General features: G+C 52.3%; 2 protein-coding genes across 2 annotated transcripts; one reads left to right on the top strand and one right to left on the bottom strand.

Annotated features, from left to right (window-relative positions):
* Nucleotides 1–767: 767 nt before the first annotated feature.
* C6H1orf174 (chromosome 6 C1orf174 homolog) lies at nucleotides 768–5,700 on the top strand. The gene is made up of 4 exons (XM_048416221.3): nucleotides 768–886; nucleotides 3,281–3,394; nucleotides 4,313–4,777; nucleotides 5,185–5,700. The coding sequence occupies exons 1-4, from the start codon at nucleotides 872–874 to the stop codon at nucleotides 5,290–5,292; spliced, it is 702 nt and encodes a 233-aa protein (XP_048272178.3). The 5' UTR covers nucleotides 768–871; the 3' UTR covers nucleotides 5,293–5,700.
* Nucleotides 5,701–8,625: 2,925 nt separating this feature from the next.
* On the bottom strand, nucleotides 8,626–22,087 carry Dffb (DNA fragmentation factor subunit beta). The gene is made up of 7 exons (XM_048416233.3): nucleotides 21,810–22,087; nucleotides 21,529–21,655; nucleotides 19,786–19,974; nucleotides 17,791–17,870; nucleotides 14,817–14,987; nucleotides 13,698–13,798; nucleotides 8,626–9,940 (listed from the first exon to the last, which is right to left on the bottom strand). Exons 1-7 carry the CDS (start codon nucleotides 21,930–21,932, stop codon nucleotides 9,712–9,714), a joined length of 1,020 nt encoding a protein of 339 aa, XP_048272190.2. The 5' UTR covers nucleotides 21,933–22,087; the 3' UTR covers nucleotides 8,626–9,711.
* Nucleotides 22,088–22,116: the final 29 nt, after the last annotated feature.

Raw genomic sequence — 22,116 nt, 5'->3', positions numbered from 1 at the left:
ACCTGGTTGCAGGAAGAACCACAAACTGAGATTACTCAAGCACCACCCCAAAACAGACCATCCAAAGGAAATGCCTAGCATTCCAACCGTTGTAGATAGGATCACCTGCCAACACAAACTCAAAACAAATGTCAGCCAATGGGGTGTCCTAAACCTTAGAAACCCCTCACCCCCACCTTTACTACTATAAAAACCCAATTCTAACTGAGCTCGGAGCGCTCCGATTATTCCAATATGTTGGACACAGGGAGAGACCGAGTTTACAAACTTGTATAAAGTATAAAATAAAGGTTCTTTGCTTTTATATACGGGACGCGGTCTCCTTGCTGGTTTATGGGAGACTTCACGGATGTGGGCATAACATTCACTCAGGATAAATGGGACCCCGAGCTGATGGTGGCCCCCGCAGGGTGGGAAGAGGCTGAGAGCAGAGAGGGGAGGGAGGCCCTCCAGCGAGGCAGCTGGCCCTCGCAAACGCAACGGCGACGGAGGCCTCGGGTGATGTCCCTTTTCATGAGAAGTGCCCTTCTCAAAGGTGGCAGCCGTGGCGGACTCAAAAGATGTGCCTTTTTCAAACATGGCGTCCCGACGTGGCGGGCACGCACATGCACATGCACGGAAGCGACCCCTTCTCCCGGTGGCGGGCCCGCTGTCGCCCGGCTCCAGCCGCTCCGCCCTCGGCTCCAGTTCCCGGAAGCACCTTCGACCCGCGGTCGAGGAGAACCGAGTTTGTTTAGGGCACGTGATCCGGAGACGCCGCTCCGGGATTGGCCGCGTGGCGGTGACGTCAGACGTGGCGGCGGCGGCGGCGGCGGCGGCGGGCGCGCGATTGAGACGGCGGAGGAACGTTAGGCTCGGGGGGCGCTCACTCATGAGGAGCAGGAAGGTGAGCGGCCGGGCGGGCAGGATGCGCGCCGCCGTTTGGGGAGTCGAGGAGGGGCGGGCGCCTCGCTTGGCTCGGCCGGCGGAGGGTGCTCGGCCCGGCCGCCTCGGATCCCCCTCCAGGCCCGCCCCGGGAATGCGGCTCCTGCACGGTCTCCTCCGGGCTCAGGGCTGCAGGGCTCAGGGCTGCGGCTGGGACCCAGCGGGGCCCCTGACAGTGCGGCTCCCTGCCCTGGCGTCCTCTCCCCGCTACGCTGCCCAGACTCGGGCCCGCACGGGGCAGCCGGCCTCAGCCAGACCCCAGCGTCACGTTGTTGGGGCAGAGGACCAGCAGTGTGACAGTGGGAGAGTGACTGGGCCTCATCACCCCCTGCAGAAGGGCTCTGACCTGACACGGCGGGGACCGTGTCCTTTAGCCTGAAATGTGTCTTCCGTCTCCGGGTGGCCAGAATCCCGCTGACATTGGCTGAACTGTGTAGGCGGCTGCCTGTAGAGTCGCTGATCGGCAACTGTGCCGTGTCAGCTGCTGCCCCCCCCCCTTGCATGCGCAGGCGTTGAGGTTTGAATTTAGCAGTTTTTCGCTGCTGTGCTTCTAACTTTCTCGTGTGGGGGTTTGCAGAGCTGCGCTGCCTGGGTGCCAGTGAGATCCAGAGCGGCCTCACTCGCCTGGTTCGCTCTCCACGTTTTGTGATATTTTATTAGCCATCTATTGACAGTCCAGCCCTGCAGTCGTGACTTTCCCATCTTCCACAGGAGCCACTTGCTTGGGCCAGCAAGGCTTCCTCATACCCGCCCCTTTGTTATTGCTTACATGTCATGACCAGGTTGCCTCATTTGCCTTCTGAGAGAAGTGTGTCTAAAGTGTCCTGTACACGGGCTTCCCTTGGGGCGGGGTGGGGGGTGGGGTTGAGCCCTGTCGGGGTCATTAGCTTCAGCCTGCGTCTAAAGCAGCCGTCCTCAGTTGGCATCGGAGAATTTCTTTATCCGTGTCTTCGTTTTACAGGACAGGTTTCCTGATGCAGATTTTCTTAGCTAGCATTTTGTTTTGAGTGTACCAAGTGCACTCACTGTGGCTCCCACTGTTTCTGCTGAGTACAGGGCTGGCTTCTTAACCAGTTCTTCCGAGATTAGAACTGTTACAGGGTGGTCCTGTCCGTGGTTTATCCTCCTCTCCTTGTGTCACAGAGGTGGCCTGTCAACTTGGAGTTGGGTTTGTTAAGATTCCTCAATGTATAGATTACTGTTTTCAGTAAACAGAGGACGTTTTCAGCCATTATTTCTTCGAGTACTTTTTCTGCTTGTTTTCTTCCTGGTTGTCCCTCACATGCATGCTGGTGTGTGGGTTTAAGGCCAGCCTAGGGAGTTCTAGGCCAACTGCAGCAATAAGCTGATGTAAGAGACAGTTGTGTGTGGTGGCAGAGGCTGTGACCCCAGCACTCAAACAGCTAGGGCAGACGGATGGAGCTTGCGTTCAAGACCTGTCAGAGTAATTGGATGAACCTTTCTCAAAAAAATGTTTTCAAGGGGTGGAGTTAGGGATGTGGCACAGCTGGGAGAATGCTTACCTAGCTAAGCATGCATGAAACAGACTTGATCCCTGTCCCACATAAACCAAATGTAGCAGCTCACATCTGTAACCCCAACACTTGGGAAACAGAGGCAGGTTCAGGGGTTCAAGCTCCTGGCTGGAGCCATAGCACAAGGTACAGATTCTGCCAAGCACACAGTAGGCCCTGGATGCCACCCCAGAATAAAAAAAAAAAAAACAATAACATAAGCCAGGAGCTATGTGCTCTGCTCCATAGGATGGGGACTGATGAAGGGGGTGGATAGAGATGAGTACAGGGCTGGTGTTTCTGTCTCATCTTAATTTTGCCAGGGGCTTTGACACGGATGTGCACACTTATTTGAGGCACACGGGTATGAGTTCATGTCCACTTACTACAGTGGTGGTTCTTGGAAACATACAAGACAAGGAGATTGATGGTCCTGAGCCCCCACAGTGGACAAGTGGACAGCCAGCCTTGTATCTTTTGTTTTAAATGTGTGTGTGTGTGTGTGTGTGTGTGCGCGCGCGCGCTGTACCACATGTGCCACAGCACGGGTGGAGGCCAGAAGACAACTTCCAGAAGTCGGTTCTTTCCTTCCACTACTTGGGCCCTTAGGATTGAACTCGGGTCTGCTGTCCTGGTGGCAAGCCCCCTTTCCCACTGAGCCATCTCTCTGACCCTGGACCCTGTGTCTAAACCTAGACAGTTGGGCTGAACCAGCTTAGGCCGAAGCAGCCTTTGCCTGTAGGTGAGGGAATGGGGCAGAAATGCCCAGGTTCCGAGCTGAGAAGCCGCAGCTTGGCTGGCGTTCTGCCATAGCCTGCTCTCTGAGCTTCACTCTTGTCTAGCTCACAGGTGGAGTGCGATCCTCAGCGCGCCTTCAGGCCCGAAGCTACTCTTCAGCCAGCTTGACCTCCGCCGAGGGCATTGCCAGCTCCACATCTGCCAAGACAGCATGTCTGGTGAGCTTCGTTACCAAGAACACCAAGGCCTTGACTCCATCCCTTCTACAGTTGTCACCCCGAGATGTGCTGTGTGAAATATGAGCCATTGCTGCTGTGTGTAGACTGGGAGACATTTCAGAGGTCATGTGACATGCCGTCACAGCAGTCAGAGAGGTGCATGTTGCAATGCAGCTGAGTTTGCTTTTGTGCACTATGCTCTTACATGGACGGAATGCTAGCAATCCAGAGTAAGACAGCTTCCTGCATAGTGCCGCTTTGAAGGTGGCCTGTGCAGCCATGTGAGTCTCACCGCTTCACCCCTAGAGCAGAGCAAGGAGGGACACATCACAGTGCAGCTGCCCCAGCAAGGGATCTGACCCCCACACTGCCACAGCTGGGGCTGGGCCCGGCCTCTGCGTCTGATGCAGCACTACACAGGACAGCATGCTGACACTTTGCTGCAGCCAGCCTGCGTGTCTGCTGGTGTGCAGTGTCCAGACAAAAGAGCTGGGAGCTTGCTCTGAGTGGGGAGAGGGAAACTGGTTTCTTTTACATATTTTAGAATATTTATTTGGGGGCAAGGCACACATGCCGCGGTGCATATGTGGAGGCCAGAGGACAGTGTGCAGTAGGAGATTCTCCTGCTGCCATGTGGGTTCTAGGATGTGATTTTGGCAGCAGGCACCCTTATTCTCTAAACCATCTTGCATGTCCCTATTATGACTTTAAAGCAGGCAAGCATGTACTTTAGAAAACAGCCCTGGGAAAGCTTGTCTGAGTGGTGCTGTGGAGTCTCCCTCGGCCTCCAGTCTGTTCTGCCCCTTAGCAGCAGGACAGATGGTGACTGGTGGCAGAGGAAGGAGGGGGCTCTGGGACTGAACCCAGTGCCTTTGCCAGACAGGTCTGGTTTTCTCTTACATTTTTCTTTCCTGGCAGGCTTCCTCATCACACAAGACTACAGACAGACGCACTTCCAAAAAGTTCAAGTATGACAAAGGTCACCTTGTAAAGGCAGAACTACAGAAAGCTGACCCTAAAAGTGACATTTCTTCTTTGCCAAAAGTGGCCCCTGAGGCCTCTTGTGACAATGAGTTTGCAGAGGCCAGCACTAAGACAGCTGTCTCTGCACCAGAGAGTAGAGAGCCTCCCCAGGGCTGCTGCCAGCCTGTGAGTGAGGAACCGTCAGCAAAGACTGAAGGTGGCCTGCCCACACCAGAACCCGGCAGGGCGGCTGCAGCCCAGGAACCTGATGGCAGTTCTGCCAGACAGGCCGAGCCAGTGCCCAGGACAGAGGAGGTGCGGGCACCTGTGCTCCAGATGGACAGCAGCGTCTTTCTAGATGATGACAGCAACCAGCCCATGCCTGTGAGTCGCTTCTTCGGGAATGTTGAGCTTATGCAGGTAAGTGTTACCTCCTGCCTCTCCTGCGGTGCGGGCAGCAAACTGCAGCTACCATCATGTGCTCCCAGGTTCCTGTGTGTCCGTAATGCCACAACACAGAGGCAAACATAACTGAGAAAGAGAAAATGAGCTCTGTGTAATTGGTGCTCCTCCCCTGCAGCACCCCACTCTCGGGCTTACAGACTGGAAGGCAGGGCACCTGGCTCCAGCCCCCTGGGTGTATCACGTTTCTGTCGCTGCCCCTAGTCTGTAGGATAGCATCCCTCTTACCAAGGGCCCAGAGCCTGGACAGACTTCCCACGTCTGAAGCAGGCCAGCTCTGCAGGGCCCGGAGCAGACCCTGGTCAGGTTTGTCTGGTGCCAGGCAGTGTCACTCAAGACTGAAGGCATGGTTTCTTCCCTCCCAGGATCTGCCACCAGCCTCTTCATCTTGTCCTTCCATGAGCAGACGAGAGTTCAGAAAAATGCATTTCAGAGCCAAAGAGGATGAGGATGAGGACGACGCCGAGATGTAGCGTGGGTCCTCCCGTCATGTTCAGCGGACGGCGCAGCAGGTCTGAAGATTTCTGTATGGCGTCTCCAAGAGAACACAGAATTGACACGAGCATCACCAGTGCCGACACCCGGCCCCTGCGGGAGGGTTTCTCGCCGCCACAGGCTGCCGCCGCCACTGCCGTGCTGATGTCCTTTCCTCCCCCCATAGACGTACTGTGCTAGTGCTGGTCAGCAGGGGCTGGGAAGTCGGAAAAATCCCTCAGGGCTTTGGTTTTGGTAAAAAAAGCTTACTTTCTGTGCCAAACTGATTACTGGAGAGGAATTCAGTCTCTTCTGGAAGGACCTCCTGTTTCTGAGTGAATCTAATAGTTTACCTTATAGTTTTGCAAAGTGCATATAAGAAGGAAATAAACTATATTTTGAAAATACTTTTAAGGAAATATTCTGTCTCCAAAACTGTCATCTCAAATATTTGAGAGCCATGGGAGGATATGAATAGTGACCAAAGCTGGGACCACCCTTCAGGCCCATCAGCTAGAAGGAAATGCAAGGCCCAGGCTTGGTATTGATGGCCCCTTCTCTGCTCTGCTGGGACTAAGGCTAGCCCTGTGGGTACTGGGAACTGAATGTGGGTCCTATGCAAAAAACAAGTGTTCCAGGCCTGTAAGGAGTTTTCGGTTCTGCTCCTGTTCAGACGGACCTTCCCCATCCCCAACAGCTAATCTTCCCCACTGTCATTCTTGGCTTCTACTGAGAGCTGGGACCTTCACCTACTCAGCTGTGTGACATAATGACTGATGGACAACAATTTAAAACTGTTATTTGTGGTCATCTTCTGATAACCAGGGATAATAACGTACAGCCTTGATTGCTCGGCCCCTGGAAAAGACACCAGAGTTCCTCGGAACAGCTCTGTGGTTCCCATGAGCAGACTTCTGTGAGCATCCTTGATCATGACATGCTTACCAAAGAGACAGGCATGCCATGACCAGCAAAATGGGGAAGGATGTTTGCTTCCTTTACTTCCAGCCTATCCTGCTGGTGGACCCTGGGTAGAAAGAAGCACCAGGACTAAGTGTGAGCCTGCAGCAGGCTTCAGCAGGTACCACTTTTCCCATCCTCACTGGCCCCGACTCAACTGCAGTCATCCAGCCCTGAGAAGCTAACGGAACCCTTTCCTGTGGGATCTGGGAGAGTCTGTTGAGATGTGATAGTCACAGAGCTAAGTCCCTTGCCCTGTCATGAGAACACAGGTATCCTCTGTGAAAATACAAACAGGGTGTTGGGTAGGATGGAGCATCAGGCAGAGGGTCCACAGCAGCAAAAGCAAACAACTCAAGAATAAATGGACAAAACCTAAATAGGGCCACCAAGCTGTCTCAGCACGTAAGGGTGCTTGCTGCCAAACTTAAAGATCTAAGTTCAGTCCCCAGAATTCACATGGTGAACAGAACTGACCTCCACAGGTTGTCCCCTGACCTCCACAAATATGCCATGTCTTAAGAATTCAGACACATTAAAGCAGTTATTAGAATCTACTTGGGGAGATACACCAGGTGTTTAAGAGCCTGAGCCAGCCAGCTGGTACAAGAGTGACTTACTACACTTTCACAGTCCGGCGTCTGTAGGTGGGCCCTGTGACACAAGCGTGTCCTGTCTTCCCACTGTCGCAGTCTGTTGGGACTGGCCTCCCAGCACACACAGCAAGAGCACACTGCCTGCAGCCAGCAGATTCATGGGTTGCGAGTGCAGGGTCCGGAAGAAATAAATGTGTTTCCAGGAACTGTCCCCTCCCTGTGGAGTCCTAACAGCCCAGTCAGGACCTGGACACTTCCTGAAGACCTGCTGTTCCCACCCGTTCCTGTAGCATGTGGGTCAGCTTGTTGGGGTTTTTGTCCCGCCCAGTACCCCAACAAGCCAGCAAGTCCCAAGGAAAATAACATGGAGTCTACATCAGGTTATAAACTGATTGGCTCATTAGGTCAGGCTTCTTGTTAACTCTTATAACTTATATTAACCCATTATACTTATCTATGTTAGCCATAATGACTCAGTACCTTTTTCAGTGTGACAGCTTACATGTTGCTTCTTCAGTGATCTGCGCAGGAGTGCCAGAGGAACCTCTCTCCTCCCTAGCCTTATCCTATTCTCATTACTCCGCCTCTACTTCCTGTCTGGTTGACCCGCCTATACTTCCTGCCTGGCCAATCAGCGTTTTATTAAAATACATGATTGACAGAATACAGACAATTCTCCCACACCACGTTCCCCACAGGTCACCCCGAGCTGCTGCTCCCGCAGGAGCTTCCTGAAGACAGGCCTTTCTTCCCTAGATGGCTTCCATGGCTCTGTCTTGCTTAGGTATTTAAGCCCACCTCTTTTCCTACATCAGTTGGCAGTACGTCACAGCAGTCTGGCTTCTAACCCCTTTGCTTTCTGCCATTCACCCTGTGCAGCTGAGACTCCCTAAACACGCATAGGTCCTGGGCTGCTGCAGTCTCTCTGCTTCAGTCACGGTGCTGACAGCATAATGCATCTGCCACTGCAGACTTTTCTGATTCACTTCTTTTTTCTGGGGTTCACTGCCTATGTTATCCTGGGAGTCTGGGGGTTTGGGTGACAACTCCTATCTGTGACACTTCTCACTTGGACCCACCACTCCATCACTGACCAGCTGAAGGCCCAGAAGCAGGCAAAGCAAGTCCTATCAAGGTCAGCCTTGTGACTTTCTCTCAAAGCTTATTTTTCATGTCCAGTTGCAACAAATGTGGATTTCTGCATTTCACCAGCTGCAGAAACGGAGCCTCAGATCTGGAGGGGTGCTCTGCACACTGGTAGGGGTGTGGGTAACAGAAGGCCACAAATGTCCATCTTGGGGCTGAAGAGGGGTCAGCTGCTAAGAGCACCCGATGCTCCTGCAGAGGACCCAGACTGGGTTCCAGCACACACATGATGGCTTACAACCCCCTGTAATTCCTCTTGCGGGTATCCAATCCTGCTGGCCTCAGCACCTGCATGCATGTGGGACACTAACATGCACTCAGGCACACACATACACGTGCAAGTGTCAAACTTCAGAGAGCCCAATCCTGGCAGGGGCAGTGACTTTACACGTCCCGGGTACTTGAAAACGACAGCCCTCAGAAACATGGAAGATGACACATTGTGAACTGTGAACGGTGTACGTCCGTGACTGTGAGACAGGCAGAGGGTTCTCAGAAAGCTCCACCCCGCTGTCCTGAGACACTGCTGCACATAGCTGTGAAGACAGACTCAGCCAGGGCAATGGTTCCATCACTGGCTGCTGTTATTGCGCCCTTGGCCCCACCTTTCTCAATACTTTTTGACACGTCTATTTTGGAAAATCTTTATTTTTCTGATTGTATGGCAAATGTAAAAAATCTAAACATTATAAAACATATAAAATATACTTGCTTTTAAAAACAAAACTCAGGCTGGGCATAGTAATACACACCTTTAATCCCAGCACTCAGGAGGCAGAGGCAACAGTCTGAGTTTGAGGCTAAGCTGATCTAATAGTTCCAGGCTAGGCAGAGCTATATAGTGAGATCCCATCTCAGAAGAAAGAACGAAACAAAACAAATCAAGTACTATAAAATAGATGGGGTAGGAAATGAGTGATCAAATGGATCAAATCTCACTTGCTGAATACCCCAAGATCACTGCCTTCACAGTGTGGCATTTCCTCAGACTGTCTCTGTGCAAACTGACACATCCACAAACCCAATGCCAGGTGTGGTAGGGCACACCTGTGATCCCAGCTCTAGGGATGAGGCAGGAGTATGATGGATTCAAGGTCATTCTCAGCACAGGGAAGTCATCCATGCCTTTAACAGCTTCACATTTCTATACATATATGCCTAAACCTCCTCCAGTTGTGATACATACATGTATCCGTGTTGAGTCGTGAGATTCATGACAGAGAGCTAATCCATTAAAAACAGCAATTTCACATGGCTCAAGATAATGCAAGTCAGCTGTTCTCACCAGGAGACATCTGGAAGGCTTCTCACCTTTTGCCATCTTAAACAGTTCAGCAGAGAACATCCTCCATGTTCGTCATGCAATGCAAACATTTACCCCAGAAGCACCATTTCTTTCAGAGGAATGTAGTCAGAGCTGCCGCTTGCAGTGGTAGTGGAGGCCATAAAAGCTGAGGCACAAACGAACACCATGCCCCATACCACAGTGGCCAGGTTTAGCCCTGGAGTTGTGAGCATAAAGACCCTGCCTCAGGGACACAGTGTCCAGCACTGTCCTCTGCACACTGGGCTGTCAGAGGCTGGGCAAGCAAACTGGGAAGATACTCAGATCAGTCGGAAAGACTCTTAAAGGACTTTCCAGAACCTTCTAGAGTGACAAAATGTAAGGGTAATAGCCCCATCACCACTGCATCACCTCAGAGGGCCTGGCATGTGTCACCGGCGCTTGCGAGCAGGCCGCTTCTTCTTGGATCCTGCCTGGGGCCGGTAGATCCTACTATGGTCACACTGCAGCTTGTGCGTGGTCTTCTTGTGGCAGGCGATGTGCACCAGCTTCAAGTTCTCAGCCGTGAAGAGCAGGCTGTAGAAGTACTCCCAGTTCACCTCCCTCCCATCCTGGACTGCTTCCGCCAGCGTGGGCACCACGGTGCGCTTCTTCTCTATTCTGCCAAGTCAGGGGAAGACAGCCCATCTGCTGTCAGTGCCACGCACTTCAGGGTGCTGTGCACTTCCCATCAGCCACAGACCTCATAGCACAGTGTCTACCATAGCAAATACCCCTGCTGTGCTGGTTAGATCTTGGTCAACTTGACACAAGCTGGAGTCATTTAGGAAGAGGGACCCTCAATTGAAAAAATGCATCAAACTGGTGTCTATAAAGGCTGTGGAGCATTTTCTTAGTTAATGATTGGTGTGGGAGGGCCCAGCTCACAGTGGGCAGTGGCACCCCTAGGCCAGTGGTCCTGGACTGTATAAGAAAGCAGGGTAAAGAGGCCAGCAAACAGCAGCCCTCCACGGGCTCTGTATCAGTTCCTGCCTTGAGTGACTGTCCTGACCTCGTCATGATGAACTGTACATTTTCAGATGAAATAAACCCTTTCCTCCCCACACTGCTTTTGGCTGGTGCTTTACCACAGCAGTAGAAACCCTAAGACACCTGCTAGCAGGTGTGAGGATCTTGAAGATTCTTAAGGAACCTAAGCTGGGAATATCTCAGAAGGACAGAGACAGTGGAATGTGGATGGGGCTTGTGGATAAATCACCAGAGGAGCCCAGCACCATGCTCACAGACCAGTGGCACTGGCCCAACACTGACATGGGCTGTGGATGGGCATGGTCAGTGTAGCAGAGTTCGGTGCAAGCAATGCCGTTGTCTTACTTTGAAAACTTGAATTGTGGGTACGGCTTAACATACTAGAAAGAATGCAAGGCCAGGCCACTTACATGGCCATTCAACAAAGCCAAGCCCTACATGGGAGTGCTTCTTGGCCCATAGTGACTCCCGTTTACACAGGTGCCCACAGAACCACGCTCCCCAATCCTGTGTCTCCCATAGGCATGTGACCCAAGTGTGTATGACCAATGTAAAAGAATGTCGTGTTGCTTCAGAGCTACTGAAACAGAGACGCCTACAGGGAAGAAGTGCAGAATACTCTGCAGAGACACTTTGACAAGCCAACGACAGGAAAATGGTCACCAAAGAAACTCAGATCCAAACACAGTCCCAAGAACAGCAGAGTGAAAAGCAAACCACCTCCCCCGCATCTCTCGTTCCTCGGCTCTGAGCTGGAGATCTGAGCCATTGCACAGTCTGGGCTGATCAGGGCCAACCTGCTAGCTTGTCCTCACATGGCAGTGACACCATGAACATGCTCTCCCACGCACAAGAGTATCTGTTCTTGTTGAATCACTCTCCTCCCTAGGACACCAATTCGCCTGAACTGTTTCCCAAAGGACCTAACTTATCTCCGGATGTGGTCTCATTGGGTGACAGTTTCAATGTACGGGCGGGAGGGGGGGTGCAACTAATTCCACAGCAGGAAGTTACCCCAAAACAACAGCACTGAGCCAGAGCAGACAAGCAGAGTCAGCATAAAGTGGGTGGGTAGGTGGCAAGGAGTTCCCAGAATGCCCATGGGAATCCAAGGGACTGCAGAGGAGAATCAGGACTCTCTAGAACGGAGGACAAGTCACAGTAGAAGCAAAGAGAAAGAGCTGTCTCTGGGTGTGTATCCCTTTCAGGTAAGGTACAGTCTTCACTGAAAAGGCAGAATGCTGACCGACAGCAGCTCCCATGAGCAGGCACCAGGGATCAATGTGATCAGCCTCCCTCCAGGGAGTGCAGAAGGGCCCTAGATGCCTGTGATCCCAGACCCAGTGTGAGACAGTAACCCTGCACTCGCTCAGTGGTAGACATTCTAGCGGGGAGTTCACCCCCAGGCCCTCCTTGAGAAGCACGAGGTCACTCATTAGCCAGCCCCTAGCAGGAGCAGGGAGATGCAGGAGGACCAGGGAGAGCAGAGAAGTCGACGGCATAAGTAGGGACGGAGATGAAAATGAGCGTCTGTGCAGGCTTATGGCCAGGCAAGATGGCACTCAAAACAGCCCTGCAAGAGTGACAGGCGGGTCCAGGGTGCACAGAGACCAGGCCAACAGCGGTACAGCAAATAGCAAATGAGACAGATCCAATCACACTTATTCATGCTGAGCGGCCACTCTTATCCAGACAATGGGAGGAGGGACCTGTGCAGGACAGTCTGTAGACAAGACAAAAGGCAGTTAATGTGCCAACTAGAGACACCCTCTTTGATGGCAACAGAAACCGAGTCAGGGGGAGCGTGAGGCAAAGAGAAGAGTGGGCGTAGAGAGTCTCAACCTTCAGGTACCAGAGCAGAATGAGGGAACAGCCCTGCCAAAGACTCACACGTCAGAACAATCACACTGACCCCAAAATACTAAAGTCAGGTGCATCTGGAGACATGTAGCCTTGAGCATTTGTTAAAAGACCAAAGAGAGAAACTAGAGAACAAGGAGGAATCCTAAGAGGAGCGCAAAGTAGGAATAAAAATAAAAGCAAAATGCCCTGCAGTTAAACACAGGGCAAACACAGCTGCAGGCAATGGGGAGCAAAGAGAGGTCCCTGCACCTGCAGGAGGAATTGCAGGATCTGTGCACACTCTGGGCCTGCACTCAGGATCCTGACAACAGTGCCTCAGACCTAAGAAAGGGGCCCAGTCTCCTAGGGCTCGCCACGGCCACCCCAGCCAGCTGTTATAGAAGACATCAGAAATGTGCCAGCATTTCTACAGCAACAACGTCTTTCACAGACAACCAGGAGAGAATCAGTGCCCAGGACAAAAAGTAAACAATGAGCAAAAGGAAGCAACATGAAAGAAAGCCACGAATGGCAAAGAGGCCTCAGCCTTCAGAGTGGGTGCTCTCCTCAGTCAGGGAAATGCAAAGAGGCACAGTGACACCGAGTGGTGGCGAGGACATGGAGCAACACGCAATCCTGTGAGCTGGAACACCCAGAGAAGACTGAAAATTTCCCAAGGAGACCGGAGGTCAGAGCCAGGGCACTCTTTCTCATCGAGAGTCCACACCAGACCCCTGGACGCCCTCTTGATGCTGGATGGGGTCCAAATCTGCATTGCTCGCCAGCTGTGGATGCAGCCAGTCCACAGCTCAGACAGTCAAGGGTGGAGCTGGGAGACTGGTTCCTCCCAGGGGTAGGTAATGGCCTAAATGCCCAGGAGGGAACAAATGTGAGCTAGTCTGCAAACAGGCGAAGGAGTCTGCTGTGCACTAGGTTGTGTGGGCAGAGCACCGTGGAGCCAGAGAGCAGCACAGGCATGGAAGTCCACGCCTCCTGGCAAAGGTGCACAACAGGCATTGATGGGGCACGTTTCAGGACAGTGGTTTTCCGTGGAAACAGGGCAGGGGCACTGAGTACAGAGGGATAAAGGGGCCCTCAAATAAAACTCACTTTTTATTTCATAGTTTTGACTCCAAGAGTCAGGTAGCCATTTGTGGGTACTTGGAGCACTTTGCCTTTAGAAAGCAAGGTCAAGGTTAGTTACAGTCAAGAGTACCGCAGCTGCAGAAATATGTCCTGCCTTGTCCTGGTCAGGAGAGGCTGCAGCTTGCCCGGCTGCGATACCATCCCACTGGCCCTGACCTCCCACAACACAGCCCAAAAGCAGACTCCTCTGGTTCAAACAAAGAGCGCCCACAGATGGGGGCGGGAGGGCAAAGGGACAGTTTAGCACTGGGCACTGACAGCTGGGAGGACAGGGGCATCGCATGTGGGGCCTTTGCCAGGGCCTGAAGCACACAGGTGTAATGGACCAGACCTGAGCTGCCCAAGCAGATGCTGGGTTAGCTCTGGTTAGTGACCCAGAATCTTGGTGACAGACACTCACATGTGATCCAGGTTCCAGGTGCTGAAGAGAATCCGGCTCTCCCTGTTGCCATAGGGGTTGATGGAGTGCTTGGAAAGACAGCTGTCCAGGTCAAAGGGGCCCTGCAGGGACCGAGGCAAGGGTTGGAAAGGCAGAGGGAGGTACCTTACTGCTCTCCTCCAAGCCAACAAGCTTGCAAAGGAACAGGCCCCACAAGGCATTTAATCCATGAACCAACATTTGAACCAGGCAGTGACATCCCCAGCACTAAGAGGCAGAGGTAGGAGAATTTAGAGGTTAAGGCCAGGGAGATGGCTCAGCAGGAAGAACACTTTCCATACAAGCCTGAGAACCATGTTTGGATCCTGAAGTCCACGTAAAAGCCAGGTCTGTCCTCTGACCACACCCATGCTGTGGCATGTGCACGCTCACACACAAACACTACACACATATACATAAAAATAAATAAATATTAAGTCAGCCTCAACTACATATCAAGACCTCATTTTAAAAAACAAAAGGGTTTGCTGTTCATTAGAGAATGAAAATTCTCTCTTTGTGGGGTGGATAGACGGTTCAGAGGTTCAGAGCACTGCCTGTTCTTCAAGAGGACCAAGGTTTGACTACCAGCACCCATATGTGGCTCACATCCATCTGTGACCTCAGTTCCAGGGGATTTGACACCCTCTTCTGGTCTCCACAGGCACCAACCACACATGGGCACAGACATATACACAAGCAAAACACCCATATTCGAAAAAATAAACCTAATTTTTAAAAATGCTGTCTTTGGAATTCTACCTGCCCCCAAAATTCCATTGCCCCTGATCTTATATTCTGAGTTTTCAAAAGATGAAGGCATTTCTGTCCGTTACTAGAGAATCATCCTTCGCTGGGTGTCTCTAGAAGCAGACCTGTTATTCCCAACATGTTCGTGTGCGACTACAGGACCACATACTAACAGTTGTACACCCCAACAATTGCACGCCACCATCCCTGCCTCCTCCCGCACTTTGAACTTGAGGGCCGCCAATACCTACTCTTAGGCCAGCTGCTGAATGCCCCACCTGCCTCTCACCCGAGGAGGGCTGTGCTCAGCAGTCCTCTCAGTGACCCCAGAATAAAGGGCACAGAGCTCACCTGGCAGGAGAACCAGCCTTCCGGAGTACAGAGCCGGTCGCTGGCCTCTGCACCCCGGTCGAAGTAGCTGCCATTGTACTTCTCGGACTTGAGCTTCTGGCACATGAAGCTGAGGACCCGCTCAAACTCTTCTCGAGCCGCTGCATCCACCGCAGAGGTGTGAGCACTCACCTGTGAGAGTGAGCCAAAGGCACCGCTGAGCCCATGGCCTGCCCGTGCCCTGCCCGTGCCCTGCCTTCAGTTACCAACCTACACCACGCATCAGCTGTCAGGAGCGGCCTACGCCTACTTCTATAGTCAGAGTGTCTGACCACTGCTCAGCTATCACATCATGGCCATTCAGGACCGTGAAGTGGAATCAACAATGCTCCCATCAGGCTGGGAGAACGAAACAAGAACAGGACAAGCAGAGAGGTTCACATCTGTAATTCTATCACTTGGGAAGCTGCAGTAGGGGGATCCAAAAGGCCAGCCTGCTCTACAGAGCAAGATCCCATGGTGGGAGGGTGTGAATTAAGATCCCATAGTGCAGGAGAATTGTCTGTATTCTGTCAGTCATGTTTTAAATAAAACGCTGATTGGCCAGGCAGGAGGTGTAGGCAGGAAAACCAGACAGGAAGTGGAAATGATATGAGGAGATCAGGAGAATTTTGGGGAGGAGGAAGTTGATTCCTCCCACTCCTGCCCAGATCACTGAAGCAGCAGGATGTGAGCTGCCCCACTGAAAAAGGTACTGAGCCACATGGCTAATAAAGATCAGAAAAATGGGTTAACCAAGATATGAGAATTAGCCAGTAAGAAGCCTGACCTAACGGGCCAATCAGCATTATAACTTATAGAGATCTCTTGTGTGGTTTTACTTTGGGACTAAACAGCTGGGGGAACAGGGCAGGACAAAAACCCCAACAAGCAGGCCTGGCCTTTTCATGTTACACCATAGTCAGCAGGAGGAGCGTTCCCTCTGTGCTAAGGCAAGCAGCACTGACAAGAGGGCCCCGTCCATGCAGCCAGAGGGTTGGTACTAGGATCAGTCAGGGCACCAGCGATTCTAGGTCATGTGGGAACAGTCACCAAGGCCACATGAAGTACAGAACACTGCACACCATACATTGGCAGCTGTGACAGTGAGCAGGTTGAGCTAGGTACGGCGGGGGGAGGGTACAGGGACAGCACACAGCCACGTTAGGGCTCCTGCAGCACTTTCTACCTGCCAATCAATGTGGAGCCTGACGTGCAAATGAACAGACAATGAAGGCCAAGCTGACCCCACTGTGGGAGAGAGAGGGGAAAGGGAAAAGGTTTAAAAACAAAAAAAGTGCAGGGTGAAGGGAGACCCATGCCTGCCACTCCAGCTGCCTGGCCACGCAGGGTGAAGAGGGACCCACCCCTGCCGCTCCAGCTGCCTGGCCACGCAGGCCTTGGCTGGCACCCACCTGGCTTTGTTCCTGCAAACTTGAGCTGTGTATTCTATCAGCCCTCCCGTCTGCCTGGGGTTGTTACTGCCACCTAGAAGAAACCTGGGCAGAGCAGTCAGGTATGGAGTGCCACTGTGCCCACTGCCCGCCACACTGCCCCTGCGGACCTCACTCCAGTGTGGAGGACGGCTAACAGGTAGGTGAGTACAGGCAGAGCCTCAGCAGCCTGAGAAGGAAGTTCTAGAGCATGCCCAGTGGAGATTCTGAACCCAGAGGACCAGGGCAGGCAGGCAGTGCCCATGGCGACAAGAGAACAGCCAAGGCAGTCAGGTTCCAGGCCTGGCCAGGAAGTGAGGGTGGCTTCAACCAGCAGGGGGCTCTGTCAGCCTTTCCCGATAGACACTCAGTTCAAGCTACACCGCCAGATAAGAAGATTTCGGAGGAGGGTGTGCTGGGAGGAAGAAAACAGCCTTAGGATCTACTTTCAACCAAGAAGCTCAGGGGTAGGAACCCAAGCAGATACTGGGTTAGTTCTGGTTAGTGAACTGGAATCTTGGTGACAGACACTAACATATGATCCATGTTCTAGGTGCTGAAGAGGATGCTGTAAAGACAGACAGATGGAGAAGTCCCAGGTCTGTGCCACTAGCCAACTGCTGGGCGGTTACCCGAGTTACCCCAAGGAGAGCAGGGAGAAGAAGGTTCCCAAAAACAAGCTGCTGTCCCCAAACCACCCATCCGCTGCTCATCCTATCTAAATGAAGGCAGTCACGTGGAGCCCAGTGCAGAGAGGCACAGAGGCACACCTGGAGAAATGAGGGGCACCTCGTGCCCACGGTATGGGCAAGTCCCGTCCCCCATAGAGGGTCCTTCTTCCACTCTGCAGCTCACTGGCATTCGTGTCTTCATGAAAAGAAGCCAGGCAAAGAGGGTATCAGGACACCAAGGCCAGCCTCCTCCTGGAGTTCAGGCTAGGTGCAGCTACAGTGGAGTCGCTGGCCACCCCTCCCAGGGAAGACCAGAGCTGAGACCCAACAATCACTCACAGCCTACCTACAAAGCACCTCAAGCAAAGGTGTCTTTAGTCCTGTGTTCCACTTTTCCAAGGTCAGAGGACGGCAATGCGCCCAGAGAAAAAACAAACACAAGTGTTGGGGGGAAACTACCACCCGATCGTGGAGGTGTCATCAGAGCAATGGAGGAGACACAGAAAACTTCTCCATAATGGAATGGAGTTCGTCAGAACAGACCTGCCCACAGCACAAGACGCCAGCTGGTGCAGCTCTATGTAACAGCATCCTTGGCAAAGAGCTGAGGCTGAGGCCTCTGACCCTATCCAAAGGACATGGCCCAGAAAGGTTCTAATACCAGCTAGATGACAGGGTCAGAGGCTGCAGTACAGAGGAGTTCAGATGCAGGAGACAGGAAGCTCTTGCTCCTCTGAGGTATGCAATTCTTCTGCTGCCTCAGAAGCAACCTTACAGACATGCATCAGCAGTGGAGTGGCAACCCCACCAACTGCACCATTCTCACTCAGCGTGATCTGAGCACGGCCTTACCTCTCTCAGGTAGCCCCGGATCCTGCTCTCACAGCTATATCTCAGGTAGCCAGACTTATTCCTGAATCGAGACTCCAAACCTACAAGAAAGATGACCCTGGGATCCACAGGCAGATCATGACCTCTTGGTTTGTGTCCCGCACGGCTCAGGTGCCAAGTAGACAAGAAAGGGGCAGAGGGAGGTGTATCAGAGACTGCATCAGTCACAGAGATACCTGACGGCAGAGTGTGTGTTCTCCAGTTGGGGGAGTTGGTTTTGAGGCACCTCAAACACTGCTAAGAGGTTTCTGTTTGGCTGGCCCTCAAACCCTCAAAAAATTCCAATTACTCAAGATCACCTCCATCTGGACTTAACAACCCAAGTACTCAGCAGCAGAGGAGAGGGTCAAAAGTGTGCTTCATCCATACAATAGGATACTATTAAAAAGGAAGGACGCTGGTCACCCAGGCGAACATAAAGGACAGCATGCTGATGAGAGGAGCGGTAGGACAAACACTGTATGATTCCATCCACACAAGGTACCACGTGAAGGAGGAGCTGGGGAGGGGTTCTGTTCATAGAGCTGGAAACGGGCATGAGAGGGCTTGGGCTGCAGACCCACAGAGCACGGGCTCTGACAGCAAACACCAGTGCCAAGGGCAGGACAGGGTGAAGGGGCTTGGATGTGTGGAGTGCCACTAACTCTACAGCCCAGCCTGCTCTACAGTAGATTCACCCAACCACAGACCTTAGCCATTTAAAAATCTCACATCCGGGCAGGTGCACACCTTTAATCCCAGCACTCGGGAGGCAGAGGCAGATGGAACTCTGAGTTCGAGGCCAGCCTGATCTACAAGCGAGTTCCAGGACAGTCAGGGCTACACAGAGAAACCCTGTCTCAACAAACCAAAACCAAAACCAAAACGAATAAAGAAATCATTTTTAAAAACTTGTATCTGAAATAAGTATGGAGATGGTTTCCTGTTTTACAGAATTTTAAGTCTGTGCATGTGTGCATGTGGTGTACATGAATGTGCACACGTATGTACATCTGTGCAGGTGCACTCACCCATGCACGCACATATGAAGAGCAGAGGCCACCACTGAGTGTCTTCCTCTGTCACTATTCATCCTTACTTATTGAGAAAGGGTCTCTCACTAAACATGGAGCTCACTGTTGGGGGTATATTGGCTGACCAGTGAACCCCAAGGATTTGCCTGACTCTGCCCCCAACACTGAGGTTAGACACGTGCCACCACACCTGGATTTTACATGGGTGCTGTGGATATGAACTCAAGTCCCCAAGCTCAAGCAGCAAGCACTGCCCACTGAGCCATCTCCCAGAACCCTATAGACTATTTTTCCTTGTCATTATTCCTTAAAGAGACCAGCTGACAACTACTTTCCCAGCATTTGCATGGAACCAGGTACCTTAAGTGATCTAGGGAGGATATGAATCATATAGGAGAGATTTCTGAAGTGTGCTGGCCGGTCAGCCCAGCCTAGATGATAGGCTCCAGCCAATGAGACCCTGTCTCAAAGGAGGTGAATGGCATTCCTGAGGATTACACCCATGGTGGTCTTCTGACACACAGCCACGCACACATGCACACATGCTCTCTCTCAAATGGTAAGACAGTAAAGTCCACATTTCATGCATCTTGCCATGGCTTTTGGAAGAATGATTAAAAGGAAGGAAGGAAGGGAGGGAGGGAGGGAGGGAGGGAGGGAGGGAGGGAGGAAGGAAGGAAGGAAGGAAGGAAGGAAGGAAGGAAGGAAGGAAGGAAAAGAAAAAAGGTTATTTCAAGGCTGCCCCGGACACTGCCTCCACCCAGGAGTCCTGGCCAGATGCCTTCCCATGGACACCTTTTACTCTCTCCAGAGGCCAGTCACCCTTTGTTAGGAAGCATGAGGATCTGAAATGGACAAAGATCCTCTCGAGCCTCTGCTCTAAAGAGGCCCTTCCCTGCCGGTCCCAGACATCCTGGCCACATGGTCACCCCAGTCCACATACCTTCAAACCAGGATGGGTCCTGCTCCCGGGTCTCAGCAGTGATGTTCTGGTTGACATGATGCAGAAGGTCAGCCAGCAGCTTCTGCCTCAGTGGGGCCCGCTCATCTGACAGCAGTTGCCGCGCAGCCCGGATGACCCCAGCATGTGGCTCATTAAACACACTGAGGAAGCGGGTGATGTCACTCACATCTGCCACCACCACGAGACAAACAGAAACACATTCATGTTGCTCTGGTCCCAAGAGGAAGCTCCTGTCCATTAAGCCCAGAGACAGCCAGAAATGAAGACTCTGGTGTCACCAACCCTTGCCCTGGCACTTGACACTCAAATCCTCCACAGGGTGATGCTGCCAATTCCATTCCTCTGGCCACGTCCTGTCAAGTGATGGGATTGCAGTGCCCTAGAATAGTGCACTTGCTCTTCTTATGCTTTCTCTTCCTCCACACTAAGTCACCTCCTTGGCTCATTCCCTCAGGACCCAACTTCCAGGCCTCGCAATCCCTCTCCCGACTTTCCCAGGGACCCTTTCCACATGTGGCTAGCTACAGGGGCTTTCCCAGCAAGTGCTGGACACCAAGTGTATTCTCCTGAGGCGCTTAGCTAAACAAGAGCAAACAAAATCCAGCAACAACTAAAAAACACAGACCACAGCCAAGTGAGGCTCCAAGTCCGCTTCATACTCAAAACTCAGTGAGAGCCACTGTGTTAACAAGCTGAAGAAATAAGGTCTTGTGGACACACCAACAGATGCAGAAAATGCAGGAGGAAACCTCAGGAAGACAGGACTCACCAAGACATTCCTGGACAGTGAAAATGCACAGTGAACATGAAGAAACACAAAAAAATAAATTAATTAATAATAATAATAAAGAAAAGAAAATGTACAGCGAAGAAAATGACAATCTGGATGCCATCAAAGTCAAAAATTTTGAAGCTGGGTGGGGGACACATTGCCTGGAATGCCAGAAGTTGGTAGGTGGAGGCAGGAGAAACAAAAGCTTTAGGCCAGCCTTAGCTACAGAGTGAACTTAAGGCCAGCCTCAGCTACATGTAACCTCGGCCTCCATTTCCCTCCCAGATCTGAACCTTTTGTTCTACTACAGAGCATGAAAAAAGCAAGGTCGGTTAGCTCAGCTGGTTGGAGCTTGGTTCCAAAACAGAGAATGAAAGGGAACCCAACAGGGGATATTTGAAAACCACACTATCTGACATCGAAGCCATAACCAGGATTTGCTGGGGGTGGGGTAAATATTTCAACAGCTTAAAAAATCCGATTAAAAAATACAAAAGACAGGAAGACTGCTTCACCAAGGAGTGCCTGCAGGTGGCAAATAAGAACACAGAATGATATCCAATCCCATTAACCACCGGGGAAATTCGGATTAAGGCCACAGTGAGCTGTCATCACACACCTACCTAGAAGAGCTTTAATAAAAATTATGATCCCTGAGAGCATTTCAGCACTCACACGTCGGAGAGCGGCCCTGAGCAAGAGTGAGCCATGCCTACCCTGCACAGCACAGCACAGCAAAACCTTCCCCAGGCTCCCCTAGTCCTCTCCCCTTGCTTTTCCAGTTACGAAATTAAAAAATAAAATAAAATAAAAAACTGGAAATAGAGTTCTTCAGCAAAAGCTCTTGTCATTCAGCACCCCTGACCTGATCTACTAGGCTCGTGCCTGGGCTCCTGGACCCGGGCTTAAACCGCGTGGGTCCCGCCCATCTCCAAAGTTTTCCTACTTACAGCCCTGCCATGTCTGGCCAGCAGTGAGCAACAGGAGTTCGGCGTCGTTGGGGAGCCCCGGGAAATAGTCATCAGTCACCTCCGTGCCATCTTCGTACAAGCACAGCCGGGAGCCGGACACCGGGAGCTGAAGGACAGGAAGAGTAGCTCGCCCTGCCCCACAGGCAGTCCGCTCAGAGTGTCACCTGTCTGCAGGAGCCCAGCGCCCGTCCAAGGCCATCCAAGGGGACGGAAACCGTGCACTTAGTAGCCGGGGTCCCCGCCCCGCCACCCCGACCCACCTGGAAGCGGACGCAGCCCTTGTGCAGCAGCTCCTGGCAGCTCCGGGCTGCCACGCCGAACTTGCACTCGCTGTGTAGGGCTCGCAACTTGACACTCTTGGGTTGGCGGAGCACCGCGCACATGGCAGGATTCTGGCAGCGGACTCTTCACGCACCGGACGACGATTACTGACCCTCGCTCTTCGCCCCTCCCGGAACTGTGGCGCGTAGGCGCCGCCCGGAACGCTTTTCTCTACTCCTTGGCAGGCGCGACCCGAAACGTCCGTCTGCAGGACCTTTCCCCCGCCGGAACCGGCGAGGCGTGGCT

The sequence above is a fragment of the Myodes glareolus genome, chromosome 6 (genome assembly GCF_982192425.1).
Source record: "Myodes glareolus chromosome 6, mMyoGla1.1, whole genome shotgun sequence".
In the NCBI taxonomy this organism is placed as follows: domain Eukaryota; kingdom Metazoa; phylum Chordata; class Mammalia; order Rodentia; family Cricetidae; genus Myodes; species Myodes glareolus.
This window is presented reverse-complemented; position numbering and strand designations above follow the sequence as displayed.

Bases quoted from the DNA above. Each gene is read 5' to 3' on its own strand.
- C6H1orf174 (XM_048416221.3), top strand. The intron at 3,395-4,312 runs GTGAGCTTCGTT...CTTTCCTGGCAG, and splicing joins CTGCCAAGACAGCATGTCTG to GCTTCCTCATCACACAAGAC. The intron at 4,778-5,184 runs GTAAGTGTTACC...CTTCCCTCCCAG, and splicing joins GGAATGTTGAGCTTATGCAG to GATCTGCCACCAGCCTCTTC.
- Dffb (XM_048416233.3), bottom strand. From the start codon at position 21,932: ATGTGCGCGGTGCTCCGCCAACCCAAGAGTGTCAAGTTGCGAGCCCTA. The intron at 17,871-19,785 runs GTATGTGGACTG...TCTTTCTTGTAG, and splicing joins GGACCCATCCTGGTTTGAAG to GTTTGGAGTCTCGATTCAGG. The intron at 9,941-13,697 runs GTGAGTGTCTGT...CTGACTTGGCAG, and splicing joins ACCTGGAACCTGGATCACAT to AATAGAGAAGAAGCGCACCG.